At 50.6% G+C, this 22464-nt stretch overlaps 1 protein-coding gene across 4 annotated transcripts in view; it reads right to left on the bottom strand.

Annotated features, from left to right (window-relative positions):
• The window catches only part of BCOR (BCL6 corepressor), a 46675-nt gene that overhangs the window by 5198 nt on the left and 19013 nt on the right, over positions 1-22464 (bottom strand). The window contains exons 2-11 of one of the 4 annotated variants that reach the window (XM_030807229.1): positions 21424-21549; positions 20011-20089; positions 15910-18744; positions 15200-15253; positions 14535-14721; positions 7883-8146; positions 7154-7498; positions 6294-6619; positions 5687-5941; positions 711-877 (exon numbers count right to left, since the gene is read on the bottom strand). In XM_030807229.1, the coding sequence (XP_030663089.1) occupies positions 711-877; positions 5687-5941; positions 6294-6619; positions 7154-7498; positions 7883-8146; positions 14535-14721; positions 15200-15253; positions 15910-18744; positions 20011-20089; positions 21424-21509 (4598 nt within the window). In that variant the 5' untranslated portion in view covers positions 21510-21549. The remainder of the gene's footprint in view (positions 1-710; positions 878-5686; positions 5942-6293; positions 6620-7153; positions 7499-7882; positions 8147-14534; positions 14722-15199; positions 15254-15909; positions 18745-20010; positions 20090-21423; positions 21550-22464) is intronic. The other 3 variants (XM_030807231.1, XM_030807230.1, XM_030807232.1) reach the window with 3 other exon arrangements.

The raw sequence follows: 22464 nt of genomic DNA, 5'->3' as shown, positions 1-22464 counted from the left end.
TGGTGGGGTGTGTTCTCAGCAGGGTACAGAGGCCTCCTACCTGTGTCCATGGAGCTGGGGGTTGGGGTTGGTGGGGAGAAGATGGGTCTCTGCCCAATCTGAGGGAATGCTATTTGCAAAGTGTGAAAGACCAAATACATTTCCGTTTGGCTATTTCTGTCACTGTCAGGAAACCCCCAGTGCCCAGCCTCATGGCAGCATCCCACTCACACAACCAGGAAGATGTTCAGGCTGACTCAGACCTGGGTCTCTGACCAATAAACCAGGGTCAAGGACAGGGTGAGGGCCACGGCTGGGGATGTGGGTAGCAATGGCAGGTCCTGCTGAACCAGCAGAGGGGCAGCTGGCCCTGTGTGTACTCCTGGGACTTTCAGCTCAAATATATTTTAAATACAGTGACTTCATAGATGGTGATGAAGAGTCCAGGGTCTTAAAAGGCAACACCCCCAATTATTCATGCAGGCCTCAACATTTTCAGAAGCTTTGGTTCACAGGAACATTATAGGACTGACCAAAATTGGGAGCTTTACATCTACATTTGCCAGAAAGGTCTGCTGGATTCAATTCCAGAGGACCCAGTGGTCAGTGTGCTTGCAGTCACCCTCTGTCTTTCCTCCTGGAGTTTCCCGTATACCCCGAGAACCGCCACTGCACAGATAGGGAAGCTTGGTCTCAGCAGAGCCAGGCTGAGAACAAGACACATCACTGACCTGGTTCCATCCTGGGCACTACAGTTGACATCAGCGCCATATTCAAGGAGGTGTCGCACAATGTTGAGCCAGCCCCTAGCACAAGCTTCATGCAGGGCGCAGTAACCTGCGTTGTCCCGATGATTTACGTCACAAATCTTGTTCTCTAAGCAGTACAGGACCACTTCCTGTGGGGAGGGGAGGGAGGAATGCCATTAGATCACTGCACAATGACCTTGTAAGGTGGACCTCTCTGTAGCTTTCAAAGACATACACCTTCAGGCCTGAGAACCCACTGCCTCTCGGGCAGGCTGTGGATGTCTTGGTGAGGGGCAAACACATGTGAGAAGCGCCTGATGACAGGGACAGCATCTTTTAGGGGTCTGCTGCCCAGCTGCCTGGCCCTGGGCGAGTTACGCTCCTAATTCTCCAAAGCTTCCTTTCCTACGTCTGGAGGAGAGTAACAGCGCCTACCAGGGGCTGCTAAGAAACTGTAATTAGAGACCCACACAGGCCCTTAGCTTAGTGCCTGGCACAGTGAGTACAGAGGGATTTGGCTGCTAATGTTTCAAACAACGCATGAATAAGTACAAGGACATCCTCACTCAATCGATTCATCCAATAGGTAGTAGTGGATGACGACACAAGTTTAGATAAAAGCAAGGCCAATCAAGGCATAATGAACAATTAAATGAGCTGGAGAATGTTTCTCAACCTCACAGAGAGGAGGATGCCCAGGAGTTTAGGCTGGTCCTCACGCCCCTTGGAAAGACCCGGAGTCGGAGCCTGGGCGGCAGTGCCTCTGTTGGTATCATACTCATCAACAAATGACATCAACGCTTCCAATAACCCCACCCTCTTTTTGCTTCACTCTCCGCCCCACTTGGGGTTGAATCAATATATTTTCATATTTACTTAAGTGAATGACAGGAATCTAATACACCACATACCACAACCTACGCATTTCAAGAACTAAGTAAGACGATCCTTCCCTTCCTCCTTTGCAGAACGTGTTCCGCATCAACAGTTTGCATGAGAATCACTGTTATTAATCTCACTTCTTTGGCGTGTTAAAACATTAAAATGAACTGCTCCCAGTAAGCAGAGCGGTAATTTAGTCCATGTTTTATTACCTTGATTAAGAAAGTTTTCAAACACATGGAACAGTATCTGCCACCAGACAACAGGTTTCACTGTTTTCCTAGCAGTCATGGCCAGCAGAGAGCTGTCAGGTTCTGAAGACTGGGGGGAAAGCCAGAATATGTGGGGTAGCCCAACACACGTTCCACTTGGCAAGGGGGGAGCTTGATGGGTCACAGCAGGCTCTCCTTTGTGACAACTCTTAAATAACTCATCTGTAACCTAAAATAGGCAGCATTTGAGCCACCCATAAACGTGAGTTGAGTTCTGAAAATTCTTTTATGCCCTTTCTAGGACACATCAGTCAAAGGTGATCACTCACTTGAACACTAACTAGAATGTTCTAGATGCTCCCCCTGTGAACCTAAGGCTGCACGCTGGTAACCCTGGCCACCCATACCCTGTTACTTCAGGCCACTGCGACAGCTCCCTTCCAAATCAAGGGGAGGAAGAGAGAAGGCATGCCCACAGATGCGTCTCTTCCTTCAGGCCCTCACCTGCCAGAAAGCCCACAATCCTCTGAGCTCCCAGGCCACCTGCCCCGAGCACTGGTATCCAGGATACCGCATGAAGCTGCTGCTCTTTTAGCAGGCCCTCACTAGCCAGACTCGAGTGGACGGCTGCAAGCTAATGAGTTGTGTACCCAGCCAGGGAGAGGCCCTGTCACGTGACTCAGGGATCAGCTCTAAGCGCCACCGACTGCTGTGCACAGATCAATCTACCCGGATCTCGGCGGCCAGCCTGGTGTCCTATCAACCCAGGGTTTATTTGCTCTGACAATTATGGCCTTCACCTGGAAACCTTCATCACTACTAGGGCTGATTTGAGGGAACCTAGAAATGAAAGACGTCGAGGCTGAAGGGTAAGTCTCTGTTATCCTGGAGGATGGCAGGCAAGGCAACAGTAACCCAACAACCAGGTCAGACGTTTTGCCATTGGCCACCATAACACTTCTGATGTTCCCAAATGTGTATGTCATATCCCACAGTGACCTGTGAGATCTCAGGAAGGAAAAGTGGTATGATTCTCATTCAACACCCAAGGAAATTGAGGCCAGAGAGGTTAAGCTCCAAATTCAATTAACACAAAGTATCAGACCTGTAACTCAGGTCTTTTGGCAATGGGTCTGCTGGGAAGTTTCCAAAGGCCCAGTCAAGGGCTCTGGCTAGAGGGCTGCAATCCAGCCATGACCAGCATCCCTTGCACCTTTTCTGTTGGGGTCAAGCAGGCTAATGACACTCTCCTATATGGGAGGGTGATGGGATCTTAAATGGGTGGCAACTGCTGTCACCAACAGAGAGAATGAAGAAGCCAGACAAGTCTGTCTACCCATTACATTACTTGGTTTATTCTCCACGCTGGAAATGGGAGTGTTTGAAGGGCAGCCCGCCCATTCCCAAACAAAATCAAACTGTTTTTGTTGGACAATTCTCTGTTAAGCAGCTATAAGCTGAATGCCATTAACCGCAAAATGTAACCATAAAGGCCATAAACCCGACATTGTTAATTAATTAAATGCCTCATTAACTTTTTTAAAAACATGATTTATTCGATTCATAGAAAATTTAACCATCACTACTAAATGCACACGCATGCGGTTCCACATTGGCATCTTAGCTTAAGAACAGACAGGGAAAGATTCAACTGTAACTGGCCTTTCAGGTGGTCTATTACAGATCTGAAGACAGAGGGTGTTTCTAAACCTCAAGAACCAGATTAACAGAAAACAAAGCTTGAGCAGCCTTTTTATTGCATGTGGTATCTTTTTAGCTAAGCAGAAGACAATGATAAAGAGGGGTTTTGGGAAACCCCTCCCAAAGCTGTGCATTCATACCGTACCTTATCCTGTTAAGCAAATTGTTCTTTTATTTTAAAGGGTTTACACTGCCACATCTGAATGGACTATCATCCTAACATTTTAATTTCTGACTAAAGAAATCCCAGAAAGTTGGACTCAAAGTTGAAAGCTTTCATCTAGTAATTAAAACATTCAGCATCAAAACTGATGACCTGGGAAAGTTCTATAATGACATTTACATTTGAAGGAGAAAAGTTGTCCTTCCATAAACATTCTCAAGGCTTCTTGTACCAAAGGCCTGGTAGCCTAAGAAAGCATGGATCAGTGTTCCTTAGTCCAGGCCTCAGACCCACCTGCTCTAGGAAAACCACCAAAATGGAAACTGTTCCTTAGAGCACACCCCACAAGGGGTCTCTTGAAGCTCTGGGCTCAGAAAGGTGAGACTGGCAGAAATGAAGCCAAGATCAAAGACCAGGCCAGGAGCCCTACCCCACCGTGGCCAGCGAGTTTGCTGCCCTGGAGCCCTCCCTAACCTCTGGTGTTTGCTGGAAGCACAAGTCCATTTTCCCAATCATGCGTAGGAACGAGTGGCCCTGCCTGGCACGCTGCATCTACCCTGTCCTCATAGGTGCTGCTGCTCTCAGCTTATGCGAAACCAACTGGCTGCCACTTGGGTTTAATCTGCAAGTAACTGAGCTAATTTCCAAATCCTTCTAGAGAGTTCCCTCAAAGATAATCCAGAGATATCGATAAGAAACAAGCTGGTACGAATAGACAAAGTCACATACAACCAAAAATACCCAGCTAGTGCTTCAAAAGACCATCCCACAGGTGTGAGCCAGCATCCCAGTTCCCACCCACACAATCATGCCCCAGGGTGGGCTCTGGGTCAAAGGAAGACTGGCAGCTGGGTCACCCCATCAGGAAAGGCTCAAGGCACAGCAGACTGCAGCATGGTTAAGGTGCACGAGCCTGGGCTCTGGCTGAATTCCGGGAGCCCACAGCTGAGCATGGGCCGGCATGGATCCTGTCGCCCGGGTGCTTCTCCACACTTCACACTCAGCCTGCTGAACCGCATTTTATTTTCACCACGACTCCTAGAGAGCTGATGCCAGCATTAAAAAAATGTCTTTGCCCTGTGGGCTATTACATCACAATCTCAACTGACAAGTGTGTGGTGGGGAGATGCACAGGGGCAGACGTAGGTTTTTAACTGTGAAAAGCATGATTCCAATGGGAGCCAGTCCTGGAGAGGAGCCGAGTTTGGGGGGATGGGGGGAGACTGGGCTTTGGAGCCAGGATGCTGGATTATTATCTGTTCAAATCATTTAACGCCTCTGGGACTCAGTTTCCTCATCTGAAAGCGGGAATAATATTAGTTACTACCGCACCAAGATGAAAGGGTGAAATGATAGGGGCTCCGTCAATGTAAGCTATTATTGTCATGGCCCATGCTGGGAGCAGGATGAGCAGGGGGGCTGGGGAGAAGCAGTGAGTTGAGGGAAAAGTCTCAGTCCCTCCCTCCAGAGCCCTCAGACCTGAGGCTACTGTACCCCCTCTCTCAGAAAGAGACCTTAGGTCTGCCCCACCCCCCTCCCTCTGTGACCTAAACAGCTACTTCCTGCCTACTCCCCCTACACGGCCACCCTTCCACCCGAAACAGTACAAGCAGCCCCAGAAAGAGCTAGTAACTTCTCTCCCCCTTGCTAATCAGAATCCAAAAGGGCTCATTAAAATTCCCCCAGTCGCCAAGCCCTGGGTTGTGTCAGATTTTATATCAGAGATAAGTTAGCGAGACTGGAGGATGCCGAAGCAGCCTACCTGCCTGAACACGAACTGAACATCAGAGAGGCCTTTCTTTCCACACCTCGATTGAACAAGCCACCAAAGAGACAGCAGTGAGAGTGGGGCTAACACAAACATCCTGTTGGAGCACCGGCCCAGCCCCCTTATGTGGAGGGGGCTGAGCTCTGCTCTCCATGTCCCTCCCCTCTCCCACCACAGCCCGCGGGGCCCGCCCCCCAGCCCACAGCCCCGGGGAGCGCCCACAGGGACACACCTCATAGCCAAGCCTGGCCGCCCGCTGCAGAAGGGTCTCGCCAGCGTTCTTATTGACAATAAGTCTCCGTGCTTCTGGCGGCATAGGGCGAGACTGGGTGGTCTCCTGAGGGGAACTTGAGCATGGCAGCTGTGTGGACTGGGAGGCCGGTAGCAGTTGCTGCAAGCGGTCGAAGGGCTTCGGCTCCTGCTTGGCTGGTGACAGATCATAGTCTGAACTGGGATCCGGCCGCTTTCTGAATCTCCGGACAGTCACCTATCATAAAACCAAGCAGCGCACACGGTTAAGCCCGTGTCCTTCTAACAGCTGCTGCGTCCCCTCCTCCCCGCCACGTGACAAACCTGCGTGGAGAGAGGCACTTTATTCCTTATCTTTCTTGGGGGGTGGGGGATGCCTGTCAAAGGAGGGTTTGGGGGAAGGGGGTTCATTCTTACTAGTTTGAAACTTCGCTGCCACCCAGAAGACATGCTCCTCTAGGACAGGGGAGTGACGTGTGGTATGGGGGAGGAGTCCAGGAAAAGGAAAGCTTTGTCCCCACAAGCTGGGAAGCAGGCAGGCGGGGATGTGCTCGCACGGGCCCTAGAGGGAAGCCAGGGTCAAGAGGTACCTTGCCATCGGCATTCTCCACGTAGTATTCCCCTGTCAGTGGCAATCCCCGCCTGGACTCCTGAGGGATCAAGTGTTTGGTTTTGCACAGTCTCTTCCCGGATGGCTTCTCGCTGTTGTCAGTGCATTTCTGCAGCAGGGAGGCAGCCTGGCAATCCTCTTCTTCGTCTGCACACAGCACATCTGTCTTCTGGTTTTCTTTAATTTTCTGCTGTTTGGCAGGCGGCCTGGAGGCTGGTGCGCAGCTTGGCTGAGCCTGCTTTTTGCCGCCTGCACTGGTGGATGAAAGACTCTTCATGGGCGGAGAGCCGGAGAACATAGGCAAGCCTAAATACGGAGGGGGTGACGGGGTGGCGGGCGGGTGGGAGATGGGAGAAGAAGCGGGCGTTACACAGTTGTAGCCAGTGCAGGAAGAAAAGCCCATTGTTAACACTGATTACTGGAGCGGCTTCAGTTTTTAAAGATACACCAATTATGGTTTCAAAGCATTAATATTTTAATTATACCACATTCAAACGGCACCTAAGTTAACCCACAAAACGCCAAGCAGCAAGTTGCTTCAAAGGGCCGGGAAGAGAGGACAGAAGCTGGCTCTTCCTGCTTTCCTGCCCCTACCCACTGGGTCTGGGTGCTCAGGACCCAGACACTGGAGGCAGCCTGAGGCTGGAATGAGGGTGCTCAGACTTCCTTCCTGTGCAACCACGGGAAAGCACATCAAGAGAGAACTCCCTGCCTGCCACATCTTCCTTGAAGTCAATTGCTATGGCCTTCTAAGATCTCCTCAAAAGCCCTTTCCTACAGAGAGTGGATGACCCACCCTCCAGGAGCGGGGTGAACACTCAAGAGGTGGCCCCCGCATACCTTGTTCATTGTCACTGGGTTTGAGAGACTCTTCTGACCAGCTTCTGTTGCCTTTGGCCTCTGCCCTTTTCCTGCCAGGTTTCTCTTCAGTGATGTTAGTCCCCTGAGGAATGGCCTCAGGCTGAGTGGCCTGGGTCACTTCCTTCCTGCTTTGCCGGCCAGGTTTGCCGTCTGCTGCCGACACCTGCTGCTCCCACCGTTCTCTAAGGTGCAGCAAGTGGCGTTGTTTTTTAGGATGGAGCCCTGTTAATTCAATGCACACCTTCAGGTTGGTCAGCTCACTATAATGTGGGTCTTCTAAGTGGTTAGAGGAACTGTTTGTCATTTCCCTCTCAGGCCAGTCATCTAATGGAGAAATAACTACAAATTAATCAAAAAGCCCCCTGGGGGGGAACAAACTGTCTTACGCATCACTAATGGGGTGGGGGAGGGGGGGTGTGGTCACTGGTCTCTGCTTTTGGGAGAGGGCCTAATCGTCTTTGGCCATCTGGGTTCTGACTTTGGGGGAGGGGAGGTGTGGGCGGCTCCCCCCCGGGGGCTCCAGGGTGGGAATCTCACGAAGCAGTGTGGGAATGGAGAGGTCCGCTCCACTGCTGCGCCCCCACGGCTTCCCCTCACCGACTCTGTCTACGGGGGCAGCGCACCGCACATCCACATCTCCTGTCCATCCACTGTGGCCGCATGCACAGGCCCACCCCCCGGCAGGCGGGCGAAGCAGACAGGGCTCACCTTTAGAGACTCGTCGGCGTTTGGCTTTCAGCAGAGGGTCCTCTGGCACCTCCTCCGCAGTGGTCTCAGTGTGGCTGCTGTCACCTGAGACTTTGCGTTTCCTGTCCACCCGGAGGGTGGGGCTGTGCAGCATGTCTGAGGCCACCTGGTCTGCTGGGGGCTCACTCACGGGCTGCCTCTCCACAAAGTACTTCTCCACAGGAAGATCTTTGTCCTCTGGGGCTTCAAAGGGATCGTGGTGCTTGTTTCCAACACTATACTCGCCTGGGGGAGGGGAGACGAAAGAGCATTAATGAAGCCCGAAGATCGCCATGAGAAGGCAGGATTTGGGGAGCACGTGGGACCACCATGCCCAACGTAATCTGCTATTGACAGCTGCTTCTTTGGAGACTGGGGTCCTCACACATGCTTAGCACAAAACCCTCAGAAACAGAACTTTCCAGAGGAAGGGTACATTGAAGACGAGTGGCAAGTAAAGCAGAGTGAGGTGCATGTCACACTCCTGACTTTCTCCTTCTCTCTTCTTATGGTTGGGGGCAAGAGGGAACCAAGAAAGATGGGGCATCGATGCTACGTTTTTTAAAGCACTATAGTCCTTTCAGCAGAAGATGCAACCAAGCTGGGGCTGACCTAAAAATCTTTATGGAAACATTTGCTGAGGTCATTATTTTGAAATAAATGGCAGGCTGATGGGATAAAGTGACCAAATATCCCCAAAATGTCATCTATCAAAGGGATAACACCAATATTCACCTAGGCCAACCGGGGAGATGAAGACGGACAGGAGACAAGAGTGTTGAAAGAAAGCCTAGGTCCTTGATGGGCAGAAGTGACCCTCACTCCTGGGGGGCTCTGGGCCTACAGTCCAGGCCAGAGGGAGGCAGGGAACCCAGGCAGACCCAGGCTGCTGGGAAGAGGGGCCTGGCAAAGCCAAAGGCAAGGTTTCCTTCCTAACACATACACGAGTTCAGAGAAAACTTCAAAAAACTCGATTTGCTGGATGCACAGATGAGAAACCAATGGGTTGGGTTGTTCCATTTCCTGTCCAACACAGAGGGACCCCCTTGGGGATGCTGGCCACCCCAGCTGACACACTCCTCTTCACATCCTCTGTCACAGGCAAGCATCGACAGACATCCCCTCATTGTTGGTGTGTCTTTCCCATGCCAGGCCAGCGCTTGCAAAACCACTCGTTCCAGGAACCCTGTGCTCGGCCTATCACGGGCCTTGGGGCTTTTCCTTGAATCACCTCAGCCCAACATCACTTCCTATTTTTGCTCTAGCCCAAGAAATAGCTCACTAACTGCTTTGCTGGTCACAATTTTTCTAATACACAATGAATATAAACGATAACTACTTAATGACCACTGCGAGGTTAAGGTGTCAGCCCTTGGCCCGCTGAAATGATCCCTCTCATCACCAGGGTTATGAGTCTGGTGTCTTGGTAACTCTGAGCTGAGGCACACAAGTCAATTTCTAGATGAAATAAGCACACGCCTCATCCGCTGATCTCATTCTTCCTCACCCCAACCCACTTCAAATATTACTCCCACTCCTGACCAGCACCGCTCACCGGCTTCTCTCGGGGGCATTCCCAGCAGTTCACAGCAGTCAGCTGTGGGGGTGAGCTTTACAGGGCTGTTGGCTAGCCTGTGCTCTCAATGGTGCAAGGACCCATTCACTTTCTCTTCAAGGGTGTTCTAAGGGGGAACAGATGGGGCTGCATCTATTCTTGCAAAGGAATGGCAGAATCTCCCCAACCGTTCCTCCTCACCCTCACTCACGATAGTGCACTGTATGGACAGGGATGGCTGGGCCTGGGATTCGGCACCCAAGCCCCCACCACGGAATACCACCCCAGGTCTCTGTAGGTACAACCAGCAATGGATGGGCACCCAAAAACATGGCCAAGGTGGTGTTCTGTCACAGCAGCAACAGGAGAAAACACACAAGCTGCCCAAACCTTACACTATGCAGAAGTGATGACCACTGCGCTCAGCTTGGCCTGGGGACGCAAAGAGGGTGGGCTGCGACTCGAGCTGCTCTGTCTCTTAACCACTCTGGCAGTAACAGCGCCACTTTACAGTTTGGCCCCCTTGAGTTGTAAAGTGGGACTATTACCGGAAGCCACCTCCTCCGGTGGGCTTCATAAACACGGTGCAGCAGGGCAGAGGGTAAGGCTGGAGAAATTGCTTACAAAAGGACGCTATGATCCCCAGACCAGCTTGATTTTTAGCCCTGATATTTATGAAAGTTTAAGATGTGAACTGACTGTCCTAGTTATATACCATTTGACTTTCTGGGGCCAATCAGCCGCCCCTGAAAGCCCTGTGGGAGGGGCTGGGGGTGCAATGTAAAAATGTAAAGACTGCGTTACGAAGCGCCACATGCAAGGTTACTTTTATACTTTTAAAGTGTACTCATTTCCCCTCCCTTTAGGTAGGAGAGACGGTTTGAGCCAAGTGGTTTGAAAGCAGAGGTGACTAGGTAACGTCACCATGCTTTCCTGGGTCAAAATGAGGCAGCAGCTTACCCAGTGTGGGACCCCACCCAGAACGAACTGCCCTGTCTTGGCACCCTTCCCAGAGACACCCCCCATCAAACCCCCATCAGATTAAGAATCTCTCAACCCTAGTGCTTTGGATTTGACTTCCACAGCTTCCATTTGAACTCCAGGTCTCACACAGCCACCTGTATTTGTAACAATCTCAACCAAGTCTAAGGCATCTTTCTCAGGGAGAAAGTTTTCCATTGGAGTTTTGACCTTCACTGCAAACTTCCTAATAGTGAAATGAGTTTATATCTCACCTACCTGGCCTTATGCCCAAACTGCCAGTATATTTTGTCCACAGAAAACCACCTAGAAGACTTGTAATCACTTATTTCACAGACTGGCATCAACAGGCAGTGACTGACTGGGGACCTAGTGTCTCTGCTAGGGAGCACCCCCATTAGACATGGGGAGGTCTTGCCATCTGTCTTCTCTGGGGCTTCCCATCTAGGAAAAGCTGCCCAGTGGGGGTGGGGAGGGCTCCCCTGAACACACCACCTTCTGCTCCCCATTCATGGGGAGGCCAGCAGGCTAGGACAAGGGGTGCGAAACACACATGCTTCCTCCAAGTCCCCACCATTCCCCATTCAGCCGGACAGGGCCCCCTTCTGCCTTCTGAATAGTCCAGAACTATTATCGGGAGCCCTCCACTGCTGCATCTGGGGTTCACTGCAATCATGCCTGCCCACACGCAGTGTAGCTGCTTCTTGTCCGCTCTCAAGAGGATCTTTCCGCAAACGAGATCTGTCCGCAAATGAGGCCTATTGTCCTTCCTTCAACCCCTGAGCCTCTCAAGGCAAACATCCCAATTCCCCTCAGTGACGGCCCCCAAACCTTATGCTAGGGTTTTCCTCCATGGGCCAGTAATAATCCCAAAGAACATCCACCTTGACTGCCGAAGATACGTATGGCAAACAGCTATGAAGGAGAGGCTCCAGGTCACTTTCCTGTACACTTCACTTGGACCTCCCTCAAATGGGGCTATTCTTACCAGTACCCACAGAAATTACTCTTGAGGGCAAAGGAGATGGGTGGATAGACAGAGATGGAAGGATAGATAGGGGTCCTAACCATCAGGGTCCTCTTCCATTGCAGCTACTTATAGCCCTTCTATGAGTGGAATGCCATGCGCCTTTGGTCATGAGATCTAGGCAGATGTGAACATGGCTGAGTCCTACACCGTCTACCACTTGCTCCTTGCATCATGGTCTTATAAGGCACAGCACATACATCCCATAATTTACCATGGCTATGCCATTGCAATACCTCATAGAAGCATCGCCATGGCAACATTTACAAGTCACCGTGGCAACAAAGCAACTTCACCACTGTTATAACCATGCCCAGTAAGCCCTAAACAGGATGGCAGAGGACTGAGATTTTTGAGGACTGCCCATGACATCTGCTCCCTCTGCAGGCAACATCACCTCCAGCAGAGGCCAACCATGTTATAACTTCTACCCTCTCTAGCAGAGGCATTGGTAGTCATCTGTCTGCCCAAACTCAAAGTAGTTTACAAAGTACATAGGGGCTGCTGTCCCGGAAGAGAAGTTTCCTGAGCCAAGAAGTCCCATGAAACCCTTTCACTTTCACTCAACACTTTCTCCAGCTCCCGCTCAGGCATTGCCACTGAGTGAGTTCTAGGTCCACACAAGCCAAGTGGCTGCCAAGGGAGACATACACCCAAATTCAAGAAGGAAGGGCTAATATGCACATCTAATATGTATCAACAAAAGTAAATCAATCAACAAAAATAATAAAACTAAAAACAAAACAAAAAAAACAAAAAGGAAGGGCCCAACACCTCTGTGTTCCCTACCCCGTCTTCAAAATGCCACTGATCATTCCTCAGGAGTTTGGGGACACTCCTAACTCATTTGTTCGATTTCTAAATGAAAAACTCAGCGACCCATACTATCACTAAGAGTCAATGAAAATCCTAACCATGGTGTTGTCCAGTTAATTCAGTTTTTTTTTTAAACAAACCCTCCCAACAAGATGCACCCACACACGCAGGCAGCTGAGGCCGCACAGGCGGCACCTGCCATCTCAGAAGCTACTGGTGCTGTAGGAGTGGAGGGGAGAGGCTTTGGGGAGGCATCCTCTACCCTCTTTGTGACCCCTGCCTGCCCCAAATCCCCACCCCAGTTTCCATATGCTCACAGCTTGGCTCTGGGCCACAGTGACACCCATGAAGAGACATGATGGCCGAGATGGCTCAGTGAATTTGAAGCCAAACGGATCCAGCGCATGCTGTCCCCTGGATGAGATGGCAGTGGCAGCAGCAAGGACAATGTTTCCTCTAGGTTCCTCCTCTTGATCAACCACAAACCAATGGTGCCCCAGCTCTTCCTTGGCCCTAGTATTAAAAAGGAGCCTTCACTTTCCCCCAACCCTTCTTCTGCTCTCCCTGCCATGGCTCATTACCTGAGGAGCACTACGTGGTGACTTATGGCTCATGGGGCCCTGTCCTGGGTGCTCCAAGAACACAGCCTGTTGGTATGAAGCTTGGAGGGACTTACAGAATGGGAAAGAGAGGCCTTTCTACATCATGTGGGGCTCGGGCCCTGCTCCCCATTGGCGACACCAAGTTACTCAGATGTGAATGGAGGGTTTGGCCATGTTACTCAAAAACCAGAGCAAGGGCAAGAAGGCTGGAAGCTGGCTAAGTTCCTGTCCCTTCCTCCAGGCCCCCAGCCATCTACTCAGAACAAAGAGGGATTCTTATGTATGGCGCTCCCTCTTTTAGAAGCACCTTCCCCATCAACTCGGCCTTGCTCACTTCTCCCAGGTCCCTCTGACAACCTTCCCAAGAGCTGGTGTTGAGGCAACTCAGAATGGGGGCTGCGAGTTGGCAGCAATCATCAGGGAGGAGGAAGGCTTTCTTTGCCACTTCACCCAAGAGTGGCTTGGACCTCCCGCTGCCCTGTAGCCACTCTTTGAGGAAGAGTGAGCAACTTCAGGTACATTGAGTCCCTGCCGCCTCAGTAAGGCCACCACTTACTAGCAACAGAAACTACTTTCTTCAGCAATGACTTACAACAAATCAGTCCTGGTTTAGCTTACCCAGGATCCTGGCAGGTGGCCTTAGTCTGCTCCTAGGGATGAGCTGGAAGTGGAGGGAGGGGTGTGTGCTCCAAGTAGCAAGAAGTACACTCTCCCTGATCACACATTCTTCGCAGACTCTGTCAGGCACCAGTGAACTGTGTTGTGAATGTCAAACCTCCGACGGCCCATGGTGGGGAGCTCTCAAACATACCCAACACTTCCAAGTGTCCTGTCTCAGGAGGACTTTGCACCCACTCCTCCAGTTAGTTCACCCAGACACCCTAATTCCCCTTCGCCCAGTGAGGTTTCTCATGTTGCAAGCAGACCTAAAGCTTCAAGTTTGCACATTTAAGAAATAAAGATGAAGACCTTCTCCACTTGCTGCCAACACATCTTAGCACCCTAGAAGACTCGTGGGCAAATCCCAAAGTCAACCCTGTTGGTAGGGTGGGGGACCTGCTGTAAGGACCAAAGGGAGTGTACTGAGGAAGATACTAGCTTTCTCTTCACATCACTTCCCCTTCAAAATGCAAGCTGCCCTCTGTCCAGTGGGAAGAGCCCCCTCATGCATGCCAGGCTGCCTTGGGATTCTGTGGCCAATTCTCCCCCACCCCCCACGGTAAATCATAACGCTCATCTTTATGGTGACTTCACCATGTTCATCCTACTTCAACAACATCTATGCCTTTGGAGGGAGAATATAAGGACTCTTCATTCCACATCAGGCTGTCACCACAGGGGTGGGGCAGGAGATGGCTGGGAAGTTCATTCCACTGCTACAAAATACAACCTGTCCCTGCACCAAATTTCCTACTGCCATACCTCTGCCACATTGCATTATATTAGACTGTTATCAACTCTGGCACCAGTGCTTCTTTGGAAAAAAAGATGTGTCCCAGGAAACTATCTTTCACAGATGCCTCATTCCTGGTTGCCACCATTCGTAAGGACAATCAGCCCTTCATTCCACGCATGGCAAAAGCAGCCCATTTCTCCAAGCAGATGCCAACCGGACCTGAGGCCAACACAAGCAAACTGCTCAGGTTTACTTACATCTCTCACTTTCATTCTGTTCTGCAATGGCCTCCTCCAGGGCGACCGACTTTGGCTTTTTGTCCTGATTTCCTTTCAACCTTTCCCAGTCGGCTGGGCTGAATTTGCACATCTCGGAGTCTTTGGTTGCTGGGTGGCCACCTTCTCTTTCTTTCATCTCCAACTCTGAGAAGCGCATCATTGCACGCTAGAAAGAGAACGGAGATGGAAAAAAAAAAAACAACACCTTACCATAAAAGCTATTTCATTTGCCTTATCTTAAAGGAAAGTATTTTCAAAGAAAAGTGCCCAAAACCAACCACAGTTTATGAGATGTAACTCAGATATTTTAAAGTTTAACAGATAAAACTTAAGAGTATCTATATATAAGTAGTCACACATTCTTTATTCATAAAGTCATGTGTATATAGATATATATATGCGGTGTGTATGTATATCCACACATACACTATTGCATACAGACAGACATTCTCTTTCGAAGGTAAATAAAACAAAACGAAAACACAACGCAAAGAAAACAAAACAAAAACACAACAGAAAAGAAACAAAATACACAATGAATAAAGACGACCATGGCCCACAAACTTCCCTTTGTATATTTGGAAATGAAATTTAACTCAAAAGGTTTATGTAAGATTCTAGTAATAAAAATTTGAAGAACTGACCTCACAGTAAGCAGCGGGTAGACATAAAATACTGTCCTCTTGTAATCCTTCCATCTATGTAATTAAAATGGGCACTCAATGGATCATTTAGATAACTTCATCCATTTTTATAAGCATAAACCAATTTTTTTCTTAACATTGCAAAACAATTTGGCTTTATTCATCTTTTAATTAAAAGTAAAATATCTTAAGGAAATTCCTATACAACATCTATCATAATTCACTAGCAAGTTAAATACATACTCTATCCCTTTAAGCAACCTTTTTCCTTTTTTTTCCTTTCTTTTTGGTGAAAAATTTGCATGAATCCCACAGACATGCGGCTGCTACACATCTCTACCAGGTATCAAGTAAGGCGTTCTAAGCAGCACTTCTAGGTATATTTGCTATCTTACAGGCAGAGAAATCAAAGCAATTGATAGGTAAACGTCATGCAGTCTTTAGATACCCTTCACAATAATTAAAACATCTGTTATCAGCAATTGAGTGGAGTTCCCTTATAATCTACAGAATAACTTAAAGCATCCAGACACGCCTCAGTGCTACCACTCACGTTCTCTTACTGGCCACATTGCATACATTCAAATTACCACAAGCTTCATTCACCAAATCTGCCTGGTGTCCTGCCCTACCATACTCCCCCAATCCTGTTTACACATTAAAAAACTGACAACTGGTAAAGTAACTGAAATTCAGGTGGGGGGGCTCACCTGCAATGCCCGTTGCTCCCGGCTGAGCTGACTGGAATCTGCATACAGTTCGGTAGTGACACATTTGAATCGGTCACCCACGTAACCCGCTGAGTTGGCGATTCTCTTTGCCAGCTTAGATGGCTTCGGTTTCAGAACTTTGCCATCATTTGATTCGGCCTCATCAGCTCCATCTTTGGTATAGGTGGGGGTCACGTCCACACTTGGTGGGGCACCGCCCACACAAAATGGTTTGGGATCCTCTTGGGTTTTACCAAAAGTTACAGCAGGGCCATCGCTCCCCAGAGGTGGCTCCAGGAATGGAGTCGAGACTGGCAACCCTAGGTTCTCTTTGTTGGTACCTGCCAGAACACTGTCCTTGCTTACGCTGAAGACTGGCTGTTTGAAAGTGTAAGTTTCGTGGAAGTCACTGATGCGCCCCAACTCCTCTCTCAGGGCGATGAAATCACGGTGCTGCTGCAGGGCCGGCTCAGCTGAGGGCTTGGGGGGCTCAGCGCTCTGGCCAACACTCTCTGCTGCAAAGCTGGGTTTGGACACATTTGTGTCAGTTTTAGCATCTGGTTCTTCTCGGAGAAGGTCTACGTAGACAAGCTTGTCGCTTTTGACAACAGTCTTCCCTTGATTCCAGTTGGGGTTCGGCTTTAGGTTCTTGTCGGTGGGGACATCTGGATGTAACTTGGTGCTGCTAGTTTCCAAAATCTCGGAAAACCGATTCCGGAGGGTTGGGTCCTCGTAACGGGCTCTCTCATGGGACCGGGATCTCCTCTCTGGTTTCTCCTCTTTAGTGATCTCTATGGGCGTGTGTGGTATCAACATGGGATGCACCATGCCCAACCCCAGGGCATCTTGGTAGGTCACAAACTCTGGACGGCCGGTGGGCAGCCCATAGGGCAGTCCAGGCTTTGGGGCAAGGTGCCCAGGAAACAGACTGCCATTGGGTAACAAAACTGGGTGAGGGTAGACAGGTCCTTTCCCATGTAAGGAGAGGGGACTTACAGCAATGCCCTCGGGGGCTGGGTAAGGGAGGTAACTCCTGGGGTAGGGAATTGGTGGGGACCTGAATGCCTCATTTGGAGACAGAAATATAGAGCTTGGTGGAAGGCCGTTCTCATTTGCTTTGAAACTCGGTTCTGGGTTGCTGGCTTTGGCGCCCTTGCTGCTGGTGCTGCTACTGTGCTTGGCAGGAGTGGCCGGGGGCTGGCCCACGTGCTGAATAACGGATGGTGTGGTTTCTACGGAGCTCCTGCTGGTTTTGGTGCCATCTGCATTGGCATTGGGGGCAGGTGATGCGGAGGCTGGGCGGCCTGCACTCGACACTGACCCTGAAACGTTAGTGATGACGGCATCGGTGCCGCCCATGCGCGGGCATGATGAACTCCGCTGCTGTGGTATCGCCCAGTCCAATGCCTTGTTTTTCAGCGACATGCTTTTGCCATTGTTCTCTTCATTAGGACTTGGCCCGGGCACCACCCAGGATGAGGGAGCAGTGCTGATGATTTCAGATCTATAGATAGCACAACCATTTCCTGGAGGAGATAGTGTTTCTTTCGGAATCTCACTTCCGGAGAGCACTAAGCCACTTCCAGCCCTGCTGTGAACCAGGACCGTGGGAGCCATCTTTTTCATGTGGTCGGCTTTGGAAGCATCTACATCCACCACTTTAGAAGACAAGTCAAGTGGCTTATCTGTGACGTCTTTGGTAACGGTCTGCTTCTCCAACAGAGGAGGTGAGCTGCCGTCTTTTCTGTCTTGAACTGCTGTCTTCCGGGCATGCCCGGGCACTGGCTGGGCACCTTCGCCCCCTTCCGGAGCCTTGGGATACTTGCCATTGGAGAGCCTGGCCGCGGGGAACTCGCTGCTAACTGTCATGTATGGCTTCGACAGGGCAACTGAAGGAGAGGTGGAGATCCTGGCATAGTGCTTGTGGAACTCCGAGTAGGTGTCTGCAGCAGGCTGGGTGGGAAGGTGGACTCGGGGTGACGGCCGAGGTGAGGGGGGCAACAGGAGAGCTGTGTCCCCCGACAGGCCACTGGTGACCGCCTTGGCAGAGGGAACCCTGGGCTGCTTACTGTTCTGGATGTGAGGATAGGTGTGGGAATCAACGGGATTCCCAGGGCTGACGCCCATCTTCCACGGGAGGCTTTTGTCTGCGCAATGGACGAGAGGCGGGATGGCTGGGGAGGCCGAAGGTGTCGAGAGCCTCATGGGTGATGCCAAGGACGATGGGATGTGGGGACCGACGTAGTGAGGTGGCGGCAGGTAGAGAAAGCGCTCCCCATTGGTGCAGACTGGAGAATACAGCGGCTGGGCCAAGCTGTAGGACTGCTGAGGTAGCAAGGCCTTGTACATGTTTAGTGAATACTTATTTGGCGAGTCGAGGAAAGGGTAGATAGCTGGCGTGGCACCCTCCATGTAAGGATTGACCCAAGGCAGCCGCAGATAACTAGCACCATTGATGTTGAGAGGGCTCTGTTTGTCGCTGGCAGGCCTGTCCAAGCCCAGCGCTTCTGCTGTGGCTACAGCACTTTTTTGTATTCCAGGCGGTGTTTTGTATATAGCACTGAAGCCATTTGGGGGTTTTCCAGAGACGGTGGAAGCCTCCACTGTCTCGGGTGTATTGGGTTTGAACTGCATCTCTGGATTTCTTTCCGAAGAAAACCCAAGGCCACCCAGAGTGCTCGTGGCAGCCTCTCGACCTTTCTCTGAGCCCAGTCCACACAAGCTAGAATAGACGATGTTTCCGGGGACCCGGAGAGGTCCTTCCCGGATCAGGCCAGTGCGGTCCATGCTCAGTGCTGCCAGGCCATCGATCCTGTGGGCCGTGCTCGCATCCACCTTTGCAGAAGAACAACACGGGTGTTACTGGGATACTCCTTCAAGGCAGCAGCACCCGAAGACACTGCCAACTAGTTCAACATGCCATCAGCCTTAACATCCAAGCAGAAAGGGTTAAAGACAGGCTTCCGGGGGGAGGGGGGTCTGTTTCCCCTCCCCCTTATCCAAACCCCTTTGCTGCCTGCCTTCTCACCTCTCAACTAGTATCCTGGAAGCAGGGAAAACGTTGGTCCCTTTGGACTGGAGGCCCATACATTAATTCAGTCATCTATAAAGTCTGGAGATTTTGGCCAGGCGCGGTGGCTCACACCTGTAATCCTACCACTTTGGGAGGCCAAGGCGGGCAGACTGCCTGAGCTCAGGAGTTCAAGACCAGCCTGGGCAACACGGTGAAACACCGTCTCTACTAAAATACAAAAAAATTAGCCAGGTGTGGCGGTGTGCACCTGTAGTCCCAGCTACTCGGGAGACTGAGGCAAGAGAATTGCTTGAACCTGGGAGGTGGAGGTTGCAGTGAGCCAAGACTGCGCCACTGCACTCCAGCCCGGGCGACACAGCGAGACTCCGTCTCTAAAACAATTAAAATTAAAAAATAAAAATAAAAAAGTCTGAAGATTTTTACCTTCTCAGCAAAAATTCTTTGCTACAACTAAGACACCAACTCCAAAACTCTCAGCATCATCCTCATGGGTTACAGAATTCACACTAACCCTCCCTGGGCCTGTCAGGCTTGGGGGTGGGTGTTCACTTCATTTCCCCTGGGTGCAGGAAGGCATGACTTAACAGAACAAGAAACAATCTTCAGTGGGACAACAGGAACAGAGGACTTTAGCAGCCTCATTTCTAAATCAATAAAGAGGCCATGGGTCAAACCGTGGTTGTGTCTTTTGACTTCCTCTCCCTTGTGTCTGAAGTGACAGTCCTGTGTTTCATATTTTACTGGAAAGGTAAACCCTAAGGGGCTACTTGGAGGCTGGAAATTGATCCAGCTGGGAGCGCTGATGTGGCATCCAGCTTATGGAAGAGAAGAGAGTACACATCCCACCAGTCACTAGGGGACAGGGACATGTGTGGCGAGGCAGGAAGGCAAGACTGGAAGAGCTTGGGTGGGAGCCTTGTCCTCTGGCAGAGGCCTCCAACTCAGCCCAGCTCTGAACCGCCACCCCTACCCCATTCCCCACCCTTTAAAGGCATGCAAATTAATACGATTGATTACAGATCACTGATATGCAGATATGGCATCAACAGAAGCTATTAATCTCTTACCACGTTGTGGTTCAAGGGATTCTCTTCCCTCAGTTCCAGTCTGGCTTTTGAAGCGTCACCATCATTTACAAGGATTTTCCTATTTAAAAGGATATACCAACTTCATGAAAACATTCCTCACTGAATCCATCTTTCACAGATCTCCCCAGAACAGACCAGTTTCTACTAACCCAATTTTTAAAACTGTCCTTAACCCTCCGCCCCCACCAGCTGTCAATGGCCCATATTGAAAGTTGCCCCCAAATGGTGATTCAACTTGACCAGGAAAAACAAAGGAAACGCAAAGCTTTCACGTGCGAGGACACGAATCACAAATATGATGTCCCCAAGGTAGGTAAGCCAGAAATTAAGCACAACCACTTCTCCCTCGAGATCTTTTTCTCTAGAGGCCAAGTAGGCCAATCGGAGCTCGGCTGTCCCAGCCAACCCTTATAAACTCTCCTGGAGGGTAGACATGAAGTGGTAACACAGCCAAATACCAAAGGGGGCTGGAAGGCTGGTCGCCTCATCAACCACTTCCGTGTTACCCAGGAGGGCAGGCTTTCAAAACTTTTTCCAAAACAAAGTTAGGGACCATGTCCTACGAAACTGGTTTCCATGGTGATAAAAAAGCCATATTTGACTGCCTTTGTCAAAATGACAGGGGGATACACACTAGTATCATACAAATGTCAGCTGTTCCAGGCTGAAGAGGAAGCTGCACATCTGTGCCAGGCTGCTGCGGCTGCCCTGGGACTTGTTATCAGAGAGCATCGATAAAGAAAGTGCTTGGTGCCAACTTCCAAATCCCCAGGATAAAAATCGCTGACAAGCGGCAAAGTTTCCTCATTACCCCGAAGAGCAGCTTCAATCATCTACTGCTTAGCTGCCTCCACCCCGCAACTCCAAAATTACTGATTAGGAAGCATAACAGAGCTGTCTGGCGACAAAAAGCAGGCACCAGTGGCCTCCTGGAACAGGCAGCAGAGGACAATGAGAGATCCTGGGCTTCAATGAAGGAAAAGGGTGGCTCTCTCCCCATTTATTACTGAGCAAACTATTTGTTTTAAAAGCACATAGAATGCTGCTCCACCTGGGCCCACACTCCTGACATTTAGAGTTAAAGCAGCATATAGACTGGGATTAATTCTCCTTCATAAATATGAAATAATAAATTAAGGACGAAAGTGCACTGAAAGGCCGCTTTAGGGGCTAATCTTTTAAAGGGCGGCAATGCTTCGCTCAGCCAGGTTGCCTGTTAAAACTGTAAATCAAGAGCGGCCTACTAGGCGGGAAGCTCTCTCCCACCCCTTTTGGGTCCACGGTGGCTGTGAGAAGGTGAGGGGGGGCTTCAGCATGGGCGTGGGCTCCATTCAGGAGCACGGGAAAGTGGCCCGTGCTCCCCTCAGGCCTGGCCCAGGTGGGCGCATTCACCTGTCTTCGCTCGCCCCACACATGCGGACCCTCTCGCTGTTCATCCAGCTGTGAACGTTCCCATACAGGGGGGTTGCTGAGAGCATGTCGTCTTCTGGGATGGCAGCTTTGCTTCAAGCGTCTAGTCTGTTAAAAGGAAAGAAAAAAAAATCCCAGGAGGTTCAGTAAAGGAGAGCCAAACAGGGCGCTAGAGAAGGCCTCTTTCTAGGTGATTCATACAGGATGCAGATCGGGAAGGCAGGCTGTGCCTGCTGTCTACAGTGGTCTGGGAGCCAAGGACAGACACCTGACTCGAAGGGACAGTGGAGGGGCATGCAGCTTCCCTGGTAGGAGGTGCTGGGGCTGGGGAAGAAGTTTAATTCGAAACAGGCAGCCTCATCCAAGGCACAGAATGCATCCAGGGCACACCACAGCACCCGCCCACTCCCTTTCCTCTGAAAGTGTACAGTGGTCATTCATTCTTGCCACTTGTTAAAGAAGGTAAAGAAGACTTGATTCAACAAGGGGAGGCTCTGACAACAGGTTCAGGGATGCTGCATCACTGAGAGGCACACAACTGATCTTTCCTGGGGCCAAAAGGGCGCAAGAAGGGTGGAAGGCACCACAGTGAGGTGAGCAGCAGATCCAGATCTCAAACTACCTGCGTCTCTAGGGCTGAATTTCCAAGGCTGTTGTGTGTGCAACTTACAGATCGAGGGTGAAAAAAGAGTCGGTGGGCTGGTGAGCCGCCCCACCAGAGCCCTGGATTAGATTAAGCAGCTAACCCGGGTGGTTTTGCCTGGAAGCTGCAGAGGGAGGCGGCTGAGTAATTCAATGACGCCTGCTCGCTGGGGACGAGAAATCATTAGCGAGCACAGAAGTCTTAGCAGCCCTGGCTGATGGGCTCCAAGCCGCTGGCACATGGGGAGCCGGCAGAAGCCACCCATTTTCCACCTTCCGGGAGGGGGAGGTTGCCAAGGCAGAGGAGCTCAGACCACCTCCCACCTCCCTTTACCTCCTCTGCCCACCGCCCCCACCCACATCACATTCTAGTTTGCTGCA

The sequence above is a fragment of the Nomascus leucogenys genome, chromosome X (assembly GCF_006542625.1).
Source record: "Nomascus leucogenys isolate Asia chromosome X, Asia_NLE_v1, whole genome shotgun sequence".
Taxonomy (NCBI): Eukaryota; Metazoa; Chordata; class Mammalia; order Primates; family Hylobatidae; genus Nomascus; species Nomascus leucogenys.
Note: the sequence above shows the minus strand (reverse complement) of the source record. Positions and strands in the feature narration are given on the sequence as shown.